We start from the raw sequence: 25,636 nt of genomic DNA on the forward strand, positions 1-25,636 counted from the left end.
GGCTTCAGCATTTTTGTGCTGTTGGTTTTTTTGCACTCTATCTGGTGGTCTTTAACTTTTTGGTTCTTTCAGTGTTCTATAATCCAAGACCAGATATGGTCACTGCTCTTCCAGCTTGGTCTGTGAGTGACTTTTGCCATTCCTCTCTGCCCCTGAGTCTCGACCAGGGCCCCCAGCACCACTGTCACCACCACCATTCTTGCTCCCTTCAGTCCCTTTGGCAGTGGTGTTAGCTTACCCCTCTGCCTGGGAACTGAAATCAAGGACTCTGCTCTCCTACAGTGACCACAACTAGCAGAGCCCTATCCCTCTGTTACTGTACTCACCAGAGTACTTTCTCTGTAAGAGCTGGGGACTGAGTCTGGTAAGTGTGCCTGTGTCCAGCCCCAGTGGAGGCCCAAATGCACAGTCTATAGGATGAAAGTTCCCAAAGCTAAGGCTGTCCCCTACACAGCTGCCCTCAGGGCTTGCTGTTTGTTGACTAAGGGGTATCTGCATTCATTATCTGCACTTTGCTCCAGCCAGACCACCTCCCCAGGAGGTTAGATCTTTCCTAACATTCTTCTAAGTTATCTTAAGCTGAACAATTGCTTTTCCCCGACTTTTAATTATTTCTTCCCCTCTAAAATTAACTTTGAGGCATCATTTTAAGTTATTTGGGGGGATGTGGAATTTGAGAGAACCAGGTAATTTCCTGCTTTATTCCATCTTCCTCTTTAAAAAAAAAAAAAGCTCACATGAATTTAAAGATACCATGACCACTATAGGGAATATCTGCCATAGACAGAAAAATACATGTAAAAGGAAATATATATTTTACCCAAAGTAAAGTTATTTCGTTATTTGAAGAATGTTATACATCTTCTTACACTAGCAAAGAATCAAAAAGTTTTTTTAATCTTTAAACATTAGACTAAGTGCTCTGTTAGACAAGTAGATAGAGCATTTATTAAGTAGTTACAATATGCCAGGCATTGTGTTAATATGCTAATTAGTTATGCAAATAGAGGAGAGTAGCATTAGAAATAATCCAAAGTAGTAGGTAATTCTAAAGTCGTTTGTGTTTAGCATTGAGTAATATTTTGTTTTGTTCAGTCATTTCAGTTGTGTACAATTTTTCATGACCCCATTTGGGGTTTTCATAGGAAAGATACTAGAGTGGCTTGCTATTTCCTTCTCTACTTCATTTTATGGATGAGGAAACTAGGCAAACAGGGTGAAATCACTAGCCCAGGGTCACACAGCTAGTAAGTCTGAGGCCAGATTTGAACTTAGGAAGATGAGTCTTCCTGACTTCAGGCCCAGCATTCTATCCACTGCACTACCTAGCTACCTGTATTTTTATATTTACAATTTAATATAGATATTTCTGAATTTCATAACACTTCAAATGAAAACACTGAAGCTACCTTGCCATTTCGCCCAGCTCTTCCTTAAATCTTTCTTTACACTGAAAGTGAACAAACCATTTCTCAAATTAATAGAAAGCATTGGCATTAATTGAACTGCCTCTTTTTTCTAGCTAAGTTTCTCTCATGCTGGCTCATGCCTTTCTTGGGTTGGGAGAGGAATATGTGTGTGGATTTAAAAATATATCTGAACATACGTCTTCCCTACTAGCTACCCCTAAGCTGGAAGCAAAAGTCAACAGAAAAAAATATTCTCATTAGCAAGGGAGCTTCCCAAAGTAAACATAAAAAGATGCCAAAATAGTAATCAAAGGACCAGAGTAGGTGGTGATATTGACCTCAAAATCAAATGTCTCCTAACTTCATCCTCAATATTAATTTTAAATATTTAAGATTAAACCATAAGCTACAAGTCACTGAAGATGAAACAAGTTTGATTGGAACTACTGATACTCCTGACATTCTGCCTAGATCCAACACCTTAGAAAAGAACATTTAGATTTATCAGATTTGTTATTTATCCCCAAAGGATAACCTCAACTCAAGACAAAGACAATGGAAGCAAAATAGACCACTGAAATTAAATTTCTTACATGTTATTCCTTTTTCCAGATTCTCATAATAACCACACAAACAGATCTGATGAAGAAGATTTGGGTGAAATTTCTCAAAAGCTTTAACTTCTTTAAGTCGTGTGAAAATAATATCCACATCTTCACTGGATCGTTCCAAAGGTCTGTAAGAAAAGAAGGCATACCAGTTTCAGGAAGGGGATTAGCCTCAAAGACAGCCAATAGCTAGCACATCATTTACTTCTGGTTTTAAATTTTTATTTACCACAAAGTTCTTAGAGTAATGAGAACTGAAAGCAAGCTCTTATTGGGTCCTTAAATAAAACTCTTTAACCATTGTTCAATATAGCTACAGGTTGCCACAACACAGCAACTTCTGAAATAGGCATTAGTGTGAATTCTGAAAGCTTAAGAATTACTGGTGTTCAAGAATGAATATAAGACAGGATCAAATTAAAATATAGCAACAATGATGCTTTGATTTGTATCCATTAACAACAAAAAAAAGAAAAGAAATTTACACAGTAACTTTGCTATATATTTAAAAGAGCAAGTTGTAGATAGATCTGCAGTTTTATGTGCAATCATTTTTTATTATGTTATGAAAATGCTTCTTTTATTCCACAAATTAAAAACAAAATTAATTTTTAAAATTATATCTATTGACATTTGCCAATCATTTATTATTTTAATAGTTTGATTTATTTAATAGAATAGAATGGAAGAACTGAATTTGATAGAATTGATTGGAAGAATAATTGAATGGAAGAACATACTAAGTATGTCTCCTCGACAGTTATTAATGCCTAGGAAAAACACAGGACATGTGCGATCACATGGACATTTGCTTAAATTGATGGCATAGTATTTTTAAAGTATTAAAATTGCCTCTGGAGGACCTACGTTGACAACATTTCTCCCCTGATCCTTAAATACGGGGACCTAATTATAGTTGAGCAGATATTCAGGGTCTTGCTTTATTTTAAGCTTCAACATAGCATGTCAAATCAACTAGAACTTAATGAGCACCAGTTATGTGTCAGGCACTCTGATAAGCCCTGGGGATATAAGGAAATACAATAAAACGGATCTGCTTTCGAGGAGCTCACAGTTTAAATGGGGGGGGAAGAAGAGTGGTACAACATACAAAAAATATATTGAGATTAAACCAAGTGTAGTCTCAAAGGGAAGGCACTAAGATTAAAAAAGACAGGAAAAGGCTTTTTGCAGAAGATGGGACTTTAGCTGAGACTTGTAGGAAACCAGAGAAGTTAGGGGGTAGATATAAGGAAGGAAAGATTTCCAGGCATGGGGGAAAGCCAGCACAAATAAGCAGAGTTAGGAATTGGAGCATCATGTATAAAAAACAACCAGGAGACCTGTGTCATTAGACTGTAGAGTATGTGGAGAAGAGTAAGGTATAGCGACTGGAAGAGTAGAAGAGGCCAGGTTTTGAAGAGCTTTAAGAGCCAAAGACAGCACTTTATATTTAATTCTGGAAGTAACAGGTACATAAGAGGTCATTATGAATAAGCCTAATGAGTCTTGACCTAGAAGTCTTGAGAATTTTATTTTGTTGGGAGAGGCTGGCTCATTCATAGCTTGATAAGATAAAGGTAATCATTTATAGGTGAAGTTAGTCTCTAGCATATGAAGTCAGTCATATTGACGTTTTGAAATGGTATGACCCTTAAAGTATACACTTTGGAACCAAGAAGCTACAGAAGTATCTGACAATGCATAGAACTATTGAAGAGCCTGTGGCATTAAGAAAGGACAGTATGCATGCTGTAATATATGTTCGAGGTCCAGCCTTGAAGTCAGGAAGACCTGTAGTCAATTCCTGGCTCTGACACGTGAGCAATTTGACCATGGGTGAATCCCTTAACCTCTCAGTGTCCCAGGCAACTCTTTTAAACTATAAATTATTGACAATCATATGTACTGGCATAGGGAGCTCCCCAAACCAATGAAACCATGGGGCCAGGCCAAAAATTAAAAAAAACATACTTTCAAGTTATCATTTTGTATTTAATTCCTTGTTACAGATGAGTTTGCCACCAATTTTCTATATTCGCTCTGAGAGGTAACGTGGTGTAGTGACTGGATGGTGGGACTTGGAGTGCTGGATCTGGAGTCAGGCTGAAGTGGATTTAAATGTTGCTTCTGACCCCTACCAGTCATGTGACCATAGAATGTCTCTAAGACTTAGGGACAGAATTTTGTATTCATTACAGGTGTTTCCACACTGGGGAAATCACAGGTCCTTAATTTTGATACAACATTTCAAAGGGATAATATAATAGAGAATAGCCATCAAGAAATAGATATATCTAGGTACCAATTGGTATTTTCCCCTCCTCTCTTTAACTGTTATCTACCATTGTCTAACTCAACCCTTGTTCTCCCTTTCAACTTAAATAACCAATGACTTGATTCACCCTGTACCCTTTCTTAAATGCAGTTTAAGATATATAGTGTGGCTATAGCTCTGGGGCTTTAAGCATCAGGGTAGTTTGGCTTCCAAGAGTTCAAAGGTAGATTCTTTACTTTGCCTTTACCTTATATCTATCAGCAAAAACCTTTGATAGCCTAGTTAGAGCTCACAAAGAAAGCACAGAGTTGTCTTCTAAGCTCTCCCAATTAGCTCTCTGGATGTTTCCATAGGCTCCTTCAGTCTTTCCTGTCTCAAAGGAAAAGGAGAAAAGGAAACATCAAAGGCCAACTTTTCCTAGATTAATTCTTCCTGGTCACTGCCTCTTTCACTTGCTCTGGTAACTACTGTACGGCCTCTTAAGTGTTTTGCTTTTTACTTCAGATTGAACTCTGATATTCAGTCCACTTTTTAAACAGAATATAACAGTTTTAGGTAAGGCTACAAAGTGATTTCTTCACAACTGATTGTCCTCAATGACCCATTTCAAATCCTACTTCATTGATGAAATTTCTTTTGTCAATGATCTTTACTCTCACCAAAGTTTAATAGTATTTGGTCAAATAATTGTCCGTTATGGTATGTTCGTTGCCTTTTGGAGTCTCTAAATACTTAGAAGATAAAGACTATCACAGAATCATGGGATACGAGAGTGAGATGGGAACATTTAAGAGTTGGAATAGTAGAGAAAGTCTGAAGAGTCAGTAGTTGTTTCAAGAGGAATGCCTTCTCCTGGTCTCACCTATCAGATTATGAGCTTCTCAGGAGCAGGCACTATCTTTTTTTTTCTTTTCTTTGTATCCCAGTGCTTAGCACAGGGCTGGGCACATAGCAGAAGCTTAAGAAATGTTTACTGTCTAACTGACTTAGCAGTCTATAAGCAGGTGGAGACCAATGTCCTTCTTTAACTGTGGAGCCCAAAAATGAACACAATATTCAATAAGAGATGTAACAGGGACAAGGTAAACTGAAACTACCACCTCTTTGTATTCCTAAAGGCCATATAATGCAGCCCAAGACTGTGTTACTTGATGAATTATTATGATATTTCTTTAGTCTGATTTCCTTCAGCCAAGGAAATTAATTCAATATCAAAATTAGGCAAATGTTGAAATCTCTAAAAATCTGATAAAGTAAAATTGTCACTATATGGCCTCAGAGAAGCCTCTTGCTCACTTTTGCAAATTTTATTCATCTTTAAAGTGAGGAGGCTTAGACTACATGATTTCAGGGGTCCTTCCCAGCTCTGATGGTCACTGAAAAGGGAGGGTCAAAAATCTGCAAATATCCAGTGTATGGATGGAAGTGCAAAGAATGATTTTTAGAGATCTAAATATGGTTTGTATTTTTCTAAGTATAAATTCTACTTAGTTTGAGGGCCCCTCAACTATTTTAGATATCTGAATCTAAAATGAAAGCCCATGTTTTTAAATTATAGCTATGGAAAGAATACCCTTTGGTTAGTGCTCTGCAAGTCACAAGAGCAAACAAAAAAAAGGTTAGCTAACCACATCATCTGATACAATGTTGTGAAGTAGAAAGAGTATGGGTCAGAGGACCTGGATGCAAATCCTCCTAAGGCATATGCAGGACAGTACTTGTAGGACCTGGAGCAAATCATAGAACTCCAATTGCCCTCACTTTCCATATCTGCAAAAGGAGGAGGTTGGCCCCAAAGAGCCTTTCCGGCTCTTAATCCATAGTAATATGGACTTTTTCAAATTAAAGGGAGTCAAAAGGTAGACCTGCTTAAACAAAGAGTTCCCAAGTAAGGAATATTTCTTCAAGCAAGATTTCTGGGTTGGTTTATGTGTTTCCACTGAAATAACAATAACCACTTTAAATGTTAAATATTTAATGTACCATATATTGGATATGTGATTATATAGCATTTTTTTCTTTTTAAAGAATTTTGACATAAATTATATAATTTTATCCTTGCAACAACTTTACTCATTGGGATAACTATGAGTACGCCCATTTTACAGATGAAGAAATGATAATAGTGTTTGAGACCAAGAAGCTTTGTAAAGTAATAGACAGTTAGACTTGAAGTCAAAACTGTCTCTGACACTGTCTTTGTGACAGCAGACAATACAATTAACTTATATGTGCTTTAAGCAAGCCAGAGAATTTTCAACTAGGTTATACATGGTTACGATCTTTGTGAATTGGTAGAGTAAGTTCCCACACCAACACTTCACAAGAATCTTCTCTATGGACATGGACAGATCAGGAAAGTAACTATAGTTGTAGATACATAACCTTTTTTTAATTAATTTATTTTGCTTTATCAACAATCATTTCCATAAGCTTTCGAGTTTTAAATATTTCTCCTCCCTCCCCAGGACGGCATGCAGTCTGATATAAGCTATACATATACATTCCTATTAACATATTTTCACACTAGTGATGTTATAAGTAAGAATTAGAACCAATAGGAGAAATCACCAGAAAGAGGAAACAAAACACAACAGAAGAAAAAAATATAGCAAACAGTATGCTTCAATCTGCATTCAAACTCCATAGTTCTTTCTTTGGATGTGGATAGCATTTTCCATCATGAGGCCTTTGGAGATGTCTTAGATCCTTGTATTGCTGAGAAGGGTTAAGTCTATCAGTATTAGTCATCACACAACATGGCTGTTACTGTGTACAACGTTCTCCTGGTCCTGCTCCCTTCACTCAGCATTAGACAACACAAGTCTTTCTAGGTTTTTCTGAAGTTAGTCTGTTCATCATTTCTTATACCACAATAGTATTCCATTACATTCATATGTGACAACTTGTTCAGCCCTTCCCCAAATGATGGGCATCCTCTCAATTTCCAGTTCTTTGCCAGCACAAAAAGAGCTGCTATAAATATTTTTGTACATGCGGGTCTTTTTCCCATTTGTATGATCTCTTTGGGATACAGCCCTAGAAGTGTTATTGCTGGATCAAAGGGTATGCACATTTTTACAGCCCTTTGGGCATAGTTCCAAATTGCTCTCCAAAATGGTTGGATCATTTCACAACTCTACCAATAATGCATTAGTGTTCCAATTTTCCCACATCTTCTCCAACATTGATCATTTTCCTGTTTCATCATGACAGGTGTGATTTGGTACCTCAGAGTTGTTTTGATTTGCATTTCTCTAATCAATAGTAATTTAGAGCATTTTTTTCATATGATTGTAGATGGCTTTAATTTCTTCATCTGAGAACTGCCTGTTCATATCCTTTGACCATTTATCAGTTGGGGAATGACTTCTATTCCTATATATTTGACTTAATTATCTACCTATTTTAGAAATGAGGCCTTTATCAGAGAGACTGGTTGTAAAAATTCTTTCCAAATTTTCTACTTTCCTTTTAATCTTGGTTGCATTGGCTTTGTTTGTGCAAAAATTTTTCTATTTAATGTAATCAAAGTTATCCATTTTGCATTTTGTAATGTTCTCTATCTTCCATTTGGTCATGAATTCTTCTGTTCTCCATACATCTAATAGGTAAACTATTTCTTGCTCTCCCAGTTTGCTTACAGTATCAGCCTTTATATCTAAATAAGATACATAACCTTCTAAAAGTTCATTAAGGATAAGGATTCACAGTTTCATGTAGAATTCTCTCTGCCTATTCTACAATGTTAATGGCACTGCTCACTTTGTTTTGGTGTTTGCTAAGTTTGGAATAAAAAAATTAAAAATTTGAAAAACCTTATGAAGTCAGAGCTGTTTCTATTGATCATACTACTATTTTAATAAGAAGATTATCGACCACTTGGATTGCTGACATGTTTATCATCTCCTAATATTCCTAAAACAAAATAATTTCAATAGAGTAGCCTATGATTTGAGTTCAGAAAGAAAATGCTAAAAAGCTATTATTTCAGCCAAACTGGAAAACAAATGTTCTGCTACCAATTTTGAGTTGTGAGAAGTTAAAATACCCCAGCAAGCCAATGAATCTGAAATCTCATCAATATAGTTATTCCATTCACTGATGCAGATCACGATGCATTCGTGCCTCCCAGTCCTGCATAACTCTTGTCCATGTCCTCCCATAAGTCCATCATGTGATGTCTAACCAACATTTTGGGGACCTTCTAATTCTCTGGACATTAGGAGGATATCTAGGGAGCATGACAACTATCTATGAGTTACTTCTTATTCATATAATGTGATCAGGTCATTTTTTTGTCATACATTTATTTGATGGAATCTGTTAAATCATTTCTCTGGCATAATTCTTTGTAATCTTTTGAAAATTGCTTAGGCTCAATCTTCTCTTCAGTGTCCTCTGGGTTTTGCTATACTTGATTTCTTTAGATGCCATATTGTTCCATAACCCCCAAACATACAACATGGAATATACAATAAACAACAAAATACACAATACTGGAAGAATATTAGTATGAAAAAGATGAACCTTTGTTTCAAGGAAGAGTGTAAAAATCACAAAAAGAAATACGCACTTTCCCAAAGGCAATCCAGTCTTCTCTCATTTTTGATTCTGGACCAAGCTAATTGTCCATCTGCAGTGTCTGCCTAAGATACAGACTAAGCAGTTGGAATAATAGAAGGAAAAGAGATGGAAAGCATAATGGAAAAGGCAAGGTTTGGTTTTTGGTTTATGTTATTTTATGTGTAAACCCTATTCATACAAGTGTGAAAAGTACCAGCTCTCAAATGGTCAGTCAGTGAATAGGCATTTATTAAGTGTCTACCATTTGCCAGGCTAAGTACTGGGGATACAAATAAAGAAGAGTTTTATTGCTATCCTCCTGTCAGTTGCAAGGTTAAAAAAAAAAATTGTTACCCAGCATAGCCTGACCTAATAGGATAGAGATCATACAATCATAGAGCTGAAAAGAACACTAGAGGGCAATTATAATATAAACCAAAAAACTGTTATGTATAGAAGGTTTAATATAACCATAGGAACATATACTTAAGGACAATGTACCTGACCAAGGGCTCCACATCATATAAAGCAACGATGTGACAAACAATATATCATAGAAGCCAAGATATCGCAACCATCAATCTGCATAATTGCCTAAAATTAAACAAGCAGTTAAGAGCTTACTGTATGCCAGGCACTATGCTAAATGATAGAGATACAAAGAAAGGAAAAAAATAGACTCTTGCCTCAACAAGCTCACAGTCTAACGGGAAAACAACATGCAAATAATTACGCACAAACAAGATGTATAACAGGACAAATTAGATATAACCTCAGAGGGAAGACACTAGGGTTGAGTTCTGGAATAGGTTTTTTTACAGAAGGTTGAACTTTAGCTGATAACTGAAGAAAGCCAGGGAAGCCAGGAGGTGGAGATGAGGAGGTAGAGCATTCCAGGCATGGGATACAACCAATGAAAACATCCTGAGTTGGAAGACTGAGGGTCTTGTGCAAGAAACAGTAAGAAGATCAATGCTACTAGCTGTTAGGGTACATTGGAGGTAGAGGGGGGAGGGCTGCAGAGAGCAGAGGGAGTAAGGTAGAAGAAGACTGGAAAGGTAGGAAAAGGACAGGTTACAAAGGCTGATCCTGAAGTAACAGGGAGCCACTGGAGCTTATTGAATGAGGGGAGGAAGGACATAGTCAGACCCACACTTTGGGGAGATTAACTTGAAAGCTAAGTGGAGCATTAACTCACTTCGCATCTGCTTGCCTGCCTGAGTTTCAACTCCATGGAACAAGGTGCCTCCCCCAGGATAAGTTCATCACTTCTAAATGATGTTAACTCAAGGCTGCTTGAGGCTGTTAACTCAAGCCTTGATAGACACCTCCTCCCTCAGCCTCCTCTCCTCTGTGGGCTAAAGGGTGGAGTACTGAACCTTCCCAAAGCCTTCCTTTACAGGAGGGCAGAAACTAGACTCACATGACCCATTCTGCATCTGCTGCCCTGCCTTGTTTCAACTCCATGGAACAAGGTGCCTCCCCCAGGATAAGTTCATCATTTCTAAATGATGTTAACTCAAGGCTGCTTGAGGCTGTTAACTCAAGCCTTGATAGACACCTCCTCCCTCAGCCTCCTCTCCTCTGTGGGCTAAAGGGTGGAGTACTGAACCTTCCCAAAGCATTCCTTTACAGGAGGGCAGAAACTAGACTCACATGACCCATTCTGCATCTGCTGCCCTGCCTTGTTTCAACTCCATGAAAACATGCCCTGGCTACAGGTAACACCTGATCTCCCCTTTCCCTCTTTTCCTGCCTCCTTTTGTGTGTTGTCTCCCCTTTTAGAGTGTAAGTTCCTTGAGGGCAGGGACTATCTTTTTATTAATTACATCCCTATTACTTAGCACAGTGCCTGGCATATTAATAAAAGTTTATCGGATTAGATTAGGTGGACTGGAGGGAAGAGAGATTTGAAATGATGTGGGCTTACAGTAGGATGGAGGCAGTGTCAGAAGAGTCAAAGGAATATGTGCAAGAGATCTTACAAAAGTAGAAACGACACAATTTGACAACTGATTGGATATGGGGGATGAGAGAGAAAGAGGAGTTGGGGATGACACCTAGGTTGTGAACCTGGGTGACTGGGATGATAGTGGTACCCAACAGTAATAGGGAAGGTTGGAAGTGGGGAAGCTTTAGGTAGAAAGAGTAAGTTCAGTTTTGGACATAATGAGTTTAAGATGTCTATAAGACACCCAGATAGAAAGGTTCAATTGGCAGTTAGAGATGTGGTACTGGAACTCGGGAGAGAAGTTAGGGCTGGACAAATAGGACTGGGAATCATCTGCATAAGAGACTCCATGAAGTTCATGGAAGCAGATGTAATCACCAAGTGAAAGAGCATAAAAGGAGAAGAGAAGAGGGCCCAGGACAGAGCCTTAGGTGACTTGAATGAAGATCCAGCAAAGGAGACTAAGAAGGAACAGTCAGAAAGGCTGGAGGAGAACCAGGAGAGACCAGTGTCATGGACTCCTGGGGAGAAGAAAGTATCAAGAAGAGGGTGATCAGCAGTGCCAAAGGCTACGGACAGGTCAAGGAGGATTAAGGAAAGGCCACTCGGTTTGGCAGTTAGTGAATCACTGGTAACTTTAGAGAGAGCAGTTTCAGCAGAATGATACAGTCAGAAGCCAGACTACAGAGAGTTAAGAACAGAGTGAGAGGAGAGGAAGCAGGGGTATCAATTGCCCATCTTCTTTAGAAGCTTGCCCCCAAAATAAAGGATAGGATAATAGCTAGCAGGGATGGAAACATCAAATAAGTGGTTGGGGGTGGGGAAGACATGGAAATGTTTGTAGCCTGTAGGGAAGCCTCTAGTAGACAAGAAGAGATTGAAGATAAGTGATAGAGGGGGGATGATGGAGGGGACAACCGTCCAGCAAAGGCGGAATGGAATTGGATCACTTGTCCATATAGAGGGGCTTCCTTTGAAATGGTAGATGCCCTTGAGTGACAGATAGAAAAGTCTGAATTTTACTGTAAGGGAAATAGGGGGCCACTGAAAATTAGTAAGTAGTAAGATGACCTTACCAAATTTATACACAAATTATTCTGGTGTAAATGATAGCTCAGATATGGGAGAGAATAGAGGTGAGAAGATCTATTTGGCCTATAAAGAAGCCATGATAATCATTCAGGCCGAAGTTAATAAGGACCTTATTGAGTGATGGCCTACAAGGTTACATTTGTTCTGACCTTGAAAATCTCTCTCTCTACTCCAGAGATTCTTAATCTTGGTTCACAGACTTAGAAGGATTCATGTATAGATTTCAGTGAGTCTATGAACTTGGATGGAAAAAAATTATCTTTTTTTTCCCTTAACATTTAGTTTCCTTTGTAATTCTGTGTTTTAGTTATATACTTAAAAATATCATTCTGTAAGGAGTTTGTACGTTATGAGACTGACAAAGAGTCCTTGAAATAAAAAAAAGTTAAGAATCCCTGTGCATACATTGTGAGAATTCCCAATAATATCTAATTTGAGATTCTGATCACATCTCTTTCGTATGACATACAGAAGAGTAGCTTTATCCTGGGTGCTTTTGCCCCAAAGGGGAAAGCAATGAAATCTTAGCTATTGTAGATCTAGCCTTTCACATAGACATAATTTTGGTCCAAAGATCTGATGGGGAACTAAGGTGAACACTAACTAGAGACTAGAAATGAAAGAGCTGTACAATAAGAAAGACCAGAGCTGAGAAAGAGACAATACCAGAGAGCAGGCCAGACCCCGCAGGGAACCCCAGCCTGCTCGTCCACGCCCAATTTCTTGGCCCCAGAGATGCAACAGTGGAGAAGCAGCGAACAAACTTCAGGAGGGGGACCCACTCAGTGGAAGTGCTCCTGTACTCTCAGGGAGAAGCAGAGGAGTTCCGCTTGAGTTTATGAACTTCAAAGAGAAGAGAAACAACAGGAGCACCCAGAGCTGAAAGAACAAGAGTAATAATATAGAGAAGCAAACCTACAGCTTGTCCTCCATGTGGGTTATGGCCACCATGCAGGGGCACTGGGCAGGGACTGGTCTCTCAATCTCAATCCACCTTCCTTCCAGGTAACACTCAAGGAGAGGTGGTGCTATATATAATCTAAAGGATTGTAAAGGATCCTGGGGGAAGGTGGGACTAATCAGAGGGCAAGGAAACTATCTTGATTATTTCATTCAATTATTGTTATTATTTCAGTCTTCATTACTATTATTCACTCACTCATTATTCCATTTGACAAGCACCTATTAAGTGCCTACAGTATGCCGGGCACTGTGCTAAGCACTGAGGATATGAAGACAAAAATGAAACTGTGAGTCTTTTGTGTTTTTTTCATTCTTCTGTAAGATGAAAAAAAGGCTGTCTAGTACCAAACATATATTTTTAGTTGGAGTGCTTGTGTGGAGTCTATAAGTAGGGGTGTGCTAGTAAATGTTTAACAATTGGCTCTTCAAACAAAAAAAATGTATGAATGACACCCTTTTAAGTTTCACCTGCAATATTAACATTTTCTCCATCAGTTTCTTAAGTCTAAACAATCAACAAACCAATAAATCAAACAAACACTGGATAATTTATGAGGTGTAAATGCTCACACTTAAGATGTAACAAGAGCTAGTTCTCACCAACTCCAGTGCAAACTTGGTCTGAGGGCCCTTTGACAAAACTTTTCTGTTGAATATAAACTTAAACCAAATTCTGAGATTCCCAGAATACCCTAGGTAGGGTCACAAATCAAAAACTGATTTGTGGGAAATCCCCCTAACTGATCAATGAAAAACCGGAGTCAAGGTTCTGTGCCAGTTATAAGTATATAAGTATATACTTATATATAGTTATAAGTATAACACAAGGGAGAGTGTAATGGAGATGAAAGATACAGGTAAAGCATTTTGGGAAAATTTGAGATAATTTTCAGTTTGGAGGTTGTATTGAAGAATAAAGTTTGTTTTATTTGGTGAAAACGACATAGATTAGCAACTCTCCCAACTCATCTTCATTGAAAGTGATAATTAACAGAGATTCAAAATTTCTGAAAATGTTGAACCTATGTCAAAATAGAATAAATGTAAAATAAATACAGTTAGGGTGGGCAGCTAGGTGGTGCCACGGATAGAGTTCTAGACCTGGAGTCAGGAAGACCTGAGTTCATATGTGTCCTCAGACACTACTTACTAGCTGTGTGACCCTGGGCAAGTCACATTTGCCTCAGTTTCCTCATCTGTAAAATGAGCTGGAGGAGGAAATGGCAAACCATAGCAGTATCTTTGCCAAGAAAATACCAAATGGAGTTATGAAGAGTAGGACATACTGAAATGACTGAACAACAAAATAAATAGAAAGTCCTTTTGAGAGGGAAGGTATTAGCTGGGTGGGGTGAGGGGGATAAAGGGGAGATTAGGCAAGGGGAGAAGGAAAGACTCATAGATGATGAAACAAGCTGAGTTTTAAAGAAAATAAGAGATTCTACCACACAAACAAAGAAGAGAATACATTCCAAGCATGAGGGATAGCAAGTGCCAAGGCACTGAGATGGAAATAGGATGTCATATGTAATGAACAGCAGGAAGTCCAGTTTGGCTGGACCATGGGCTGAGGGAAGGAGAGTAATATATAATCAGGCTGGAGAGGGAGGCTGGATTCTTTGATTTCATAGATATAAATTAGATAGCATGGAATAATTAGGATGCTGACACACACAAAAAATGGGGCCTTTGGGCATAGGAAGTCAGGAATATTCAGTGCTATTCTTACCTCTGCTTCTAAATTACCATGTGTCCTTAAGTAAGTCTCTTGCCAAAGACTCAAGCATGCTCATCTATAATATCTGGATAATAACACTGATCACTTGATCAGGGTGTTATGAAGAGTTAAGAATTTTTAAAGAACTTTCAAACCACAAAGCACAGGGAAATATTGAAAATATGTCAAAATATTAATGGCTTAGAACACATCATTAAGTAATCAGTCTTCTAACCTCATTGTTCTGAATGGCTTTGATAATTAGGTGAATTCACATTATAATTAAGTAGGTTTTGAATATCCATAGATGTCATGAATATGTGGTAAATTCAATTACAGGTTTATCAAGGATTTTGCTTTCTTAAAGATCTCCTTTGAAAGTATAGAGCTGCCTCACACTTAAGTGAAAATCAGCTGGTACAATGTACAATTTTCACTGTCCTTTCCCCTCATTTAATAACAATGAATCTTAAGGCTATGCATGTTCACCATATTAATACTGTATCAAAAACATAGGTTGTTTTCAATCGATAATAGTGTGCTTACTTTCAGGCTAGCCTTAATTTCTTCCCACAGCTGGGTGCTATTGTACTATGCTAATTTACATGAAGATTTAGGGTTTGTCAATGTTTTTTCAAATGATAGGACAAGTACAACTCATTCTTTAACTTTCATCTTTTACCATGTATCTTCTACCTTCTACTTAAACCCCAAATAGAACCGCTTCATTATCCATCTTTTCGTAAAGCCAGAGAACTCATAGAAGCTGAGTGGACTTCCCTATAAGTCCTGTAGAAGTACTGTCCTTCAAAAGCTCCATTTAAAAGGACTTTTTCTAGTCAGCAGGTAACTTAGTAAGTCAAATGGTGGTAAGTGTGATACGTGTGAATATTCTAAGCATCATACTTGCCAAATAGTCATGAACTAGACCACTGTTAACATGGCCCCAAAAGAGAAGGAGTAAGGTAACACTATCTCCTATGGAGGGTCTGACTGGAAAACCAAGAACTCAAATGGAGAAAATAATTTGTATATTATTACTCTTCTGTAAATATTATGAGGGGGCAGTGGATAGAGTGCCAGGCGCAGAGTCATGAAGACTCATCTTCCTGAGTTTCAATCTGGCCTCACACACTTACTAGCTGTGTGACTCTGGGCAAGTCACTTAACCCTGTTTGCCTCAGTTCCCTCATCCGTAAAATGAGCTGGAAAAGAAAATGTCAAAGCACTCTAGTATTTTTTGCCAAGAAAACCCCAAATGGGGTCATGAAGAGTCAGACAGGACTGAAACAACTAAACAACAATGACAAATATTATGAACAAAGTTCCCCATCACCTCCACCACCAACCAGTGGTCATAATTATACAAGCTGGCAAGTAATTGATTCAAAACAGCAAACTTACCAAGTCATAAATGTGCTTGCACATTGTATCTTTCAACCTTGAATGTAAATCTATTGCTTTATTGAGTGTATAGCAAAAGCCTAAATATGCTACCTTACTCTGTCTTTTAGAAATATTAAGAAAGCTAGGTAGCACAGTGGATACAGAGCTGGACCTAGAGTCAGGAAGAACTGAGTCTACATCCTACCTCAGACACTTAGTAGCTGCGTGATCTTGGGCAAGTTACTTAACCTCTCTGGGCCTCAGTTTCCTCATCTGCAAAATAGGGAAAATATAGCATCTACCTCCTAAGCTTGCTGTAAGGATCAAATGAGACAGTACTTATAAAGCAAAGCACTTTGTAAATCTGAAAGCACTATGTAAATGCTAGTTGCTGCCACTAGCCTAAAGCCTTTGACTAAGCTGAAATAGAAACTTTATTAATCTTTCATTAACTCAATTCTGGAAAAAATGTCCTGCTCTTCGTTCCCTAGATCAACTCAGGAAGGCTTCTTCTCTGAAGTAATTATAGTGGTGACTAGACAAAGGGCAAAGGAATCTTGATCATCTTGGAGCAGTACCCTCTTCCCCTCCAGGGGTGGGGAACCTGCAGCCTCAAGGCCATATATGACCTTCTAGGTCCTTGGGTGTGGCCTTTTGACTGAGTCCAAGATTTATAGAACAAATCCTTTTATTAAGGGGATTTGTTCTGTGAAGTCTGGATTCAGTCAAAGGGCTGCACTTGAGGACCTAGAGGGTCTTATGTGGCCTCCAGGTTGCAGGTTCCCCACCCCTAAATCTTAATCAAATTAAGGTGATGATAGAACTAAGAAAAGGAAGAAATCTTTGATTGCTTCAGTTAATAGAAATATCTCTTGAGTTCCTCTTTGAGAAGCTGGAGAGTCCTGAAAGAGAATGGTCAAAGAGAGATTGAATGATTTGGGGAAAATGATTCTCCAAGGGTATACCTAAGTGATTATTGTTCTATTTGGTGAAGTGACCTGTTAACTTCACTCTTATCAAAACTGAGAACCCTTGTTCAATATTGACTGGAATTTTATATGTTGTCTGATTTAAAAGAAAAAAAATTGCAACACCAAAATGCTTGGGTCAGAGATGTTCAAAGCTACAAGGACACATTGCCCATATTTGTACTCCTCTCTCTTGAAGCATTAATAGTTAGATTAAAATAATCCAAATTAATTTTTAAAATGTTCTAGAAGGCGTATACCTTAAAATTCACAGCACAAACTTTTCTTCTACAGGAAGAGAAGAAAAAACATTCTTTATCTTACCACTATCCTGTGGGTAAGTGGGATGATAATGTATCACTGAAGAAGTAAGAACTATTCATCTCCTATTTCATTATCAAGTACTCTGACTTTCAGACTTAATGCACAGATATATATACACCCAGTGAAGTCAGTTAAGTTCATTTCCCTTTTACTGGTGACAGATATGGTACAAGAATGGTTCACCGCAGCTAGGTGGCATAGTGTATAGAGAACCAGGACTCGAGTTAGGAAGACCCAAGTTCAAATTCAGCCTCATATAATTATTAGTTGTGTGAACCTGGAAGAGTCACTTAACTTCTGCCTCAGTTTTCTCACCTATGAAATGGGGATAACAGCACCTGCCTCCTAAGGTTGTTGTAAGGATTAAATAAGATAATAATTACACAGCATTTGGCACAGCATCTGGCACATAATCAGCACTAGATATTGTTATCGTTATTACATTGTTATTACTATTGCTAAAAAGCCCTTCAAAGTGAACCAGATCCATTATGTTCAGGGCCAATTAATAGGCAGCCTGCAGAAATACAGAACAAAAATGGAATTTGAAAGGGCAATTTAAAGCCATTATAAGTAAGGAAGTCATAAGAGAGAACCTACATTGCTCAGTTCAAGTTCTAAGAACCAAACAACCTAGGTTTTAGAGTACAGAAAGAATTTACTTGGGCAACTGGCTATATACAGGGTAAATAGGAAATAATCAACAAAGGGAAGGCACTAGAATAAAAAGCGATTGGGAAAGCCTTCTGTAGAAAGTGGGATTTCAGGGCAGCTAGGTGGCGCAGTAGATAGAGCTCCAGCCTTGGAGTTAGGAGTTCAAATCCAGCCTCAGACATACGACACTTACTAGCTGTGTGACCCTGGGCAAGTCATTTAACCCTGATTGCCTCAATCAAAAAGAAAAAAAAAAGGTCAGATTTCAGTTGGGACTTGAAGGAAGCCAGACGTGGAGGTGAGGAGGGAGAGCTTTCCAGATATGGGGGACAGCCAGAGAAAATGCCTAGAGCCAAGAGATAGTGTCTTGTCTGTGTAACAGCCAGGAGGACAATATCACTGGAATAAAGAGTATATGTGGCAAGAAATAAGGCATAAGAAGACTGGATAGGTATGAAGGAACCAGATTATGAAGAGATTTGAGTACCAAACAGAGCGTTTTGTATTTGATCCCAAAGGTGACAGAAGATTACTGAGTGGGAGGCTGCCATGGTCTGACCAGCACTTTAGGAAGATTACTTTGGTGCCTGAATGGAAGATAGACTGGAATGAGAAGAGACCTGAGGCAAACAGACCCACAGACCCACTAGCAGGCTATTCCAATAGTCTAGGCGTGAGGAGGTGAGGGCCTGGACTGGGGTGAAGCAGTATCAAAGGAAAGAAGGGAGTATAGTTGAGAGATGTTCAAAGATGAAGTTGACAGGCCTTCACAGCATATTGGATGGGGGACACAGGGTGAGAGGTAGTGAGGAGTTGAAGATGACACCTGGGTTTTCAGCCTGGTGGGGGACTATGTCCTCAGTAGTAATACGGAAGTTTGGAAGGGAGGAAGGTCTGGGTGGAAAGATAATGAGTCCTATTTAGGACATGCTGAGTTTAAGATGTTCACTGGAGCTGGAGATGTAAGGCTGGAGGCATGCAGAGAGGTCAGGGCTGGATAAATAAATTTAAGAGTCATCAGCATAGAAATGATCAATAAATCCATGGTGGCTAATGATATCACCAAGTGAAATAAGGAAGGAAAAGAGAAAGGGGGTCAGTACAGAGCCCTGGGGACAACCAAGATTAGTGGGCATGACCAAGATGAAAATCCAGTGAAGGAGACTGAGAAGAAGCAATCATATGGACAGGAAGAGAACCATGAGAAAGTAGTGTCCCCAGTACCAGAGAAAAGAAAGTATTAAGGAGAAGAGGGTGGTAAACATCATCAAAGGCTGCAAAGAGCAGTGTGAAAATTGAGAAAATGCCATCAGATTTGGCAATAAAGAGAGAAGCTTCAGCAGAATGATGAGATCAGAAACCAGACCACAAAGAATTGAAAAAGAGAGCAAGAGGAAAGAAAATGGAGGCACCCATTGTAGATGGTCTTCTCAAGTTTAGCTACAAGGGGCAGAATACATATGGGATGATAGCAGAGATGGAAGGATTAAGTGAAGGTTTTTTGAGGATGAGAGACATAGTTTGTTTGTGGGCAGTAGGGAAGCATCAAGTTGACAGGGAGAGTTTGAAGATAAATGAGAGGGGATGATAAAGGAGGCTAGAGGAGATGGGAAAAATATGTAGAGGAGTTTGCCTTGGCAAGGAGTAGGGCCATCTTTTCTTGTGAGAAAGGGGTAAGGGAGGAAATAGTGATGGAAGGCATCTGATCATCACAAGGAAGGCTACAAGGAGAAGCAATTATTCTAAGCAGAGACAGTATAATTTAATAAAGCATTTATATAGTGCTTTAAGGTTTTCCAGCATTTTACATATATTATTTATTTGATTCTCACAACAACCCTCTGAAGTAGGTGCTATTATATTCATTTTATAAGTGAGAAAACTAAAGCAAGAGAGCTAGTAAGGAGCTGAGGCAGGATTTGAACTCATATCTTCCCAGCTCCAAGTCCAACACTCTATCTACTGCACCACCTATTTGCCTTTGTAATGTAAAAAAAAAAAAGCACTCCTTGGAGTAAGGAAGACTTGGGTTCAAGTTCTGCCTCTTCTACACTTTGGCTGTGTGACTCTAGGAAAGTCACTTAACTTCTCAGTGTCCTCTAGACAACCTAGTCTTCTAGGCTGCAGAGCATGTGCTATATTGGAAAATGAAGCTCTCTCACCTGGTGAGGCATATTCTCTATATCAATAAAAACACAGGATCATTCTAAAGGGGGAAAAAAATCCAATAATTGTTTGAGACCATGGACTCTGAATCAGCATCTTACATTGAAAGTTTAAAGACTACTGAGTATTAGCCTAGAGCATTCTGCTGGCTTCTGTGGCCTTCCTGGTTGAAAGTGGTGGTGACTTACAACCCTTAGCTACCCAGGTAAAAACTGGTTCCATCTGTAATGGAGAGGCTTTCTAGCAACTGCTCACCTGTTGATGGCAGCAGATAGCTCCTGTTGGCCCTAAAGAGTGATAGCTAAAGCCTAGCAGAGTGTAGGGCAACTAGGTGGTGCAATGGATAGAGGACTGGGCTTAGAGTCAGGAAAACTCATCTTCCTGAGTTCAAGTCTGGCCTAAGACACTTACTAGATGTGTGATCCTGGGCAAGTCACTTAACCCTCCTTGCCTCAGTTTCCTCATCTAGAGAAGGGGCCCCAAATGGGATAATGAAGAGTCAGATACAACTAAATTGAACAGTAACAGAAAATACCTCAGTGACCACTAAACTTATGAAGACACAAAGTAAGGAAGAATATGATGACACTGGCAGAAGACAGCAGCAGCTCTGAGATATGAATCACCTTGATCATAACTGCCATTATGTGTGTGGCCTTCCCAATGGTGTGCTGCGGTCATATATTCCCTATATGTGTACCTCCTGTCACATTCCCTAGCTGCATGTATTCTTTCTCTATGTGCACTCCCTTCCCTCTGCCTTCCTCTCTGCCTTGTCAGCTGATGCCCTGGTAAACTGTGAGAATGTATATCCCATATATCAGGGATTCCATAAGGGAATTTTTCTTATCACTGTACTTGCTATGCTGGTTGATCAAATATCTCTTGTTTTGAACTATATGTATCCTCTGGCTTCTTCGTAAAAGTAATGACATTGGCAGCAACTTGTGAGCTATGATTTTTGAGTACCATGATTCTGGCATAGTCTTCTAGAGCAGAGGTATCAAACCCATGACCACAACACTCCTGTGTGCAGCCCAAGCCAGGTTAAAATTTGGGAAATAGCTATATTTCTCAAAACAAATACAACAGAATATAGATGATCTTAATATGTGGTTTTCTGAGTCAACATGCAACTCACAGGGATCCCTACGTACAGTTTAGTGGCCCCTAATTCTATTTGAGTTTGATGCTACTATTCTAGAGGACCATATGTTGAGACTGTTCAAGTACTTCATATAACATGCCTAATATACTCTCATATAACATACCTGTATTTTGGGAAAGCATTTGGCAAAGTCTTTTACAAGAGCCATGTGGACAGAATGCCTGGTATTCCCTTCCTCCCAATCTCTTTTCTCACTCTGCCCTAATTCTAGTGTCTTTCCTCTGTTGATTATTTCTAATTTATCTTGACTATAACTTGTTTTAAGGTTGTCTCCCCTAATAAACTGAGCTCCTTGAATTCAGGGACTATCTTTTGCCTTTCTTTGTATCACCAGCACTTTTAGAATTGTGTACAAATTAACTTGGGCAAATAAAATAATTAAATTTATTGACAATACAATAAAACTAACCCCCAAATGAAAACTATGAGGAGTATTATAGCCAAAATACAAAGATTCTAGGTTAAAAAACATATTCTTCAATTAGCCAGAAAGAAAGAATTTCAGTACTGAGGGGTTACAGTCAGGATCACAAACAATTTAGCAGCCACCACCATAAAGGAACAGAGAGTTTGGAATACTATATTCCAGCAGGCAAAGGAAAAAGGACCTCAATAAATAATAACTTACCCAGCAAAACTGAGTAGAATCTTAGAGTTGGAAAAAATTGATCTTTGATGAAATAGAAGACTTCTAAATTTTCCTGATCAAAAGACCAGAGCTGTATAAAAACTCTGGAGTAAAAACATAAGGAGTCAAGAGAAATATAAAAAGGCAAACACAAATGAACAATCATAAAGAACTAAATGGGGGAGGAGACTACTTATATTCTAATATGAGAAGATGATACATGTGTCTTCTCTGAATCCCATCTTAATCAGGTGCCCTAGAGGGAGTCTAATTAGATAGACAGAAGGCTTGGGAGTGATTCTGTTATGTCTTGTTGATCTTAGAAGAATGAAAAGGGTGGGAAAGAGGAATATACTAGGTAGGAAAGGAAGAAGAAGGTTAGGGGAAATTCTCTCACATAATCTGATAGATTACATAAGTAGAAGTCTATCCAAACAAGGAGAAAAAGGTGGAGGGGAGTGGATGACATTTAAACAATCTCACTTTCATCTGAACTGGACAAAGGAGAGAAGAATACACACACAGAAGAGTTGGGTACAGAAATATATTTCACTCAACAGAGAAATAGAAGGGAAAGCGGAGAAGATAGAAGGATGATTAGAGAGGAAGGAAGGTAAATAAAAGGAGGGATTAGTACTAAGCAAAACCCTAAATAAGTATGTACAAAAATATAGCTTTTTTGCCATGGTAAATAATTAGAAACTGAATCAGGGGAATGGCTGAACAAGTTACAGTTTTTAAATGAGAGTAAATCTATTGTGCAATAAGAAATGATGAAGGGGATGGTTTTAGAGAAACTTTGGAAGATTTGTATGAAGTGATACAGAATGAAATCAGGAGAACAAGTTTCACAATGACAACTATGTTATAAAGACAAATAACTTTGAAAGACTTAGCAACTCTGTTCAGTATAATGAGCAACCAGAGAACTAATGATGAAACATACCACACATCTCCCAATAGGTGAAAAATTCAGAGTATAGAATGAGACTTTTTTTCTTACATGATTAATTGGGAAATTTGTTTTTGACCATAAATGTTAATAATAGGAGGTTTGCTTTTCTTTCTGTTTCATTATCAGGGTTGTGGAGTGGGACAGAGTGAAGGCAGATTTTGCTGATTGAGAAAAATGAAATGTAATTTAAAAAAGAACAGGTGTACAGGAAGATTTCCTGAAAGTTCTGTGCATGGTAAACTCTAGAACTTATTTCCTTTTATATTCAATAGGAAGTCCTGAAAAGGTTTACTGAAAGCCAATGGGTATAGGGACTGAAAATGGAAGGGAACTTCTGGCTTAAGACATTTCTACTTTCCTGAATATTTGCCTTCTAACAAAGGTCTCTGGAAGTCTCCCAAACTTTCAAGAATTCATCTTTAATGACTGAATTTCAAGCAATGCGAGAGGAGCTATTTATGATTAAGAATGTCTTTTTGGAGTCTCTCAAATCATAGCTATCTACTCTTTACTCTGAACAGAATAAACTACATCAGTTTGATGATTTGAGGAAAATCCTATGCTACTGACAGTTAGCAGAGATGTTTACCTTATATCAGTGGTTCCCAAAGTATGGTCTTCAGACTCCAAAAGCTTCCTAAGATGCTTTGGGGAGTCCACAAAGTCAAAAACTATTGTCAAAATAATTTGTTGTTGTTCAGTCATTTTTCAGTCATGTCCAACTCTTCATGATTCCATTCGGGGTTTTCTTGGCAAAGATACTGGAGTTGTTTTCCATTTCCTTCTCCAGCTCATTTTACAGATGAGAAAACTGAGACAAACAGGGTTAGGTGACTTGCCCAGGGTCTGAGTGTAAGTGTCTGAGGCCAGATTGGAACTCAGGAAGATGAAGGGAGGGATTGATACTAAGCAAAACAAACCCTAAATAAGTATGTACAAAAATACAGCTTTTCCCCACCCCATGGCAAAGAATTGGAAACTGATGGAGTGCCCATCATTTAGGGGAATAGCTGAACAAGTCACTGATGTGTAAGTGTAGGCCCAGCACTCTACACACTGTGCCACCTAGCTGCCCATCATAATAATACTGAGACTTTATTTGCCTATCAAAGTGTTCCTCTGTTTTCCAACTACATATCTGCATGAGGCCAGATTTTCTCCATACACTTCAACAAAAACAACATATTGTAACAGATTGAATGGAGCAGCATGAGAATCTAGCTGTCTTCTATTAAACCAGACATTAAAGAGATTTACAAAAATGTGTAAAATGAGGCCACTCTTCTCAGTTATTACTTTTTGTTTTGGAAAATATTGTTATTTTTCATAAAAATATGTAATTTTAATACATAATTGGTTAATGTTTACTATTTTACAATCAATTAATAAATATTTAAATATTTATCAGTTTTCTTTTTTTTTTTGCTTTTTTTGGGGGGGCGAGGCAATTGGGGTTAAGTGACTTGCTCAGGGTCACACAGCTAGTGAGTATCATGTGTCTAAGGCCGGATTTGAACTCAGATCTTCCTGACTCCAGGGTTGGTGCTCTATCTACTGTGCCACCTAGCTGCCCCTTTCATTTCTAATATGATAAATATTGGTATATGGAACCCACAAAAACAAAAGCTTTTTGGCATCCTAAATAGTTTTTAAGAGTGTAAAGGAATCCAGAAACAAAAGATTTTGAGAACTTTCACCTGATATATTACAAATTCTTAACAAGGTACAAAATTCATTGTGACTATATTCCCTGTAACACAACTGAATCTTGGTTCTAAGGACATTACAACAGTTTAATGAATGTACTACCAAAGAAGCTATTGCCCTTCATTGCTTAGTTGGGGGTGGGGGGGTGTTTGCATCCACATTCCCACCATGGCATAGCCAAAGCCTCTTCTTATTTTCTCATTTTGCTCCCTTCTCCTTAACTCTCCTTTCCTTTTATTCCTTGTCAACCCCATCTAGTGAAATGCATATTGGACAGGTGGAGAAGACTATGATTTTACTTCGAGGGTGTAGCTTTGCTTCAGTGCCTTTTCTTTGCACATTCATCTCTATGGGAAAATAGAAGAGGTTTGGAATAGGAAAATTGAGGAGCCCTGAACTCCAGAGCTTTTTGGCAGTTGTTGGGCAAATAACCCTTGCGTGGATAATGCCCAAGGGTAGCCTAAACCTCAGAGATTAAAATGAAGAGGCACTATGAAAGCTTAGCATATACTAGTGTAAAGTCTCAGACCAAGAGACCCTAGCCCTCTAACTAGGAAGTGGAGTTCAAATAAAAGACCAGATTTCAGCCTGAGGGTACTAGCTACTTAACCAAAGCTTTAACTTCTCTTTGGTCTAAAGAAATTTGTGCCAGGGCCCGAGAATCTCTGGCTAGCACTGAGTTCTCTAAACCAAGACCGAAGGGAACTGGACAAAGCACTAATTGAGGGGGGAAAAGTAAAGAAGGGTTTCTCCACTCTCCAAAGCCCTCGGCTATTGCTGGCTTTATGAATGTGAGTGGTTACTACCTAAAAAATAATAATAATCTCCAGCTTTTGAACTGAAAGAGCATTTCAAAGACTGGGAGCATTAAGAAACTCAGCACCTGCATGTCCAGTGGGACTCTGTCTGCCTGTGTCCAAAGGACAAGAGGCATTCAGCAGAGCACTGTCCACTGCAGAAATGTCTAACACAGCAATGGTGGGCTTAAAGCATACCTGACATAGCCTTCTCTGGGTTAATGTCCTCTGAGTTGGGAAGCACCCTCAGATACCACATGGGTTATTTTAAAAAATCAAATGTTTCAAGCCAATTTATA

At 38.6% G+C, this 25,636-nt stretch overlaps 1 protein-coding gene across 4 annotated transcripts in view; it reads right to left on the minus strand.

Moving 5' to 3' along the window:
• The window catches only part of RAPGEF4 (Rap guanine nucleotide exchange factor 4), a 351,123-nt gene that overhangs the window by 303,382 nt on the left and 22,105 nt on the right, over positions 1-25,636 (minus strand). For all 4 annotated transcript variants that reach the window (XM_020990978.2, XM_020990976.2, XM_020990975.2 and 1 more), the window contains exon 2: positions 2,003-2,145. In XM_020990978.2, coding sequence (XP_020846637.1) covers positions 2,003-2,145 — 143 coding nt within the window. The remainder of the gene's footprint in view (positions 1-2,002; positions 2,146-25,636) is intronic.

The sequence above is a fragment of the Phascolarctos cinereus genome, unplaced genomic scaffold, assembly GCF_003287225.1.
Source record: "Phascolarctos cinereus isolate Bilbo 61053 unplaced genomic scaffold, phaCin_HiC Scaffold_726;HRSCAF=1367, whole genome shotgun sequence".
Lineage (NCBI taxonomy): Eukaryota > Metazoa > Chordata > Mammalia > Diprotodontia > Phascolarctidae > Phascolarctos > Phascolarctos cinereus.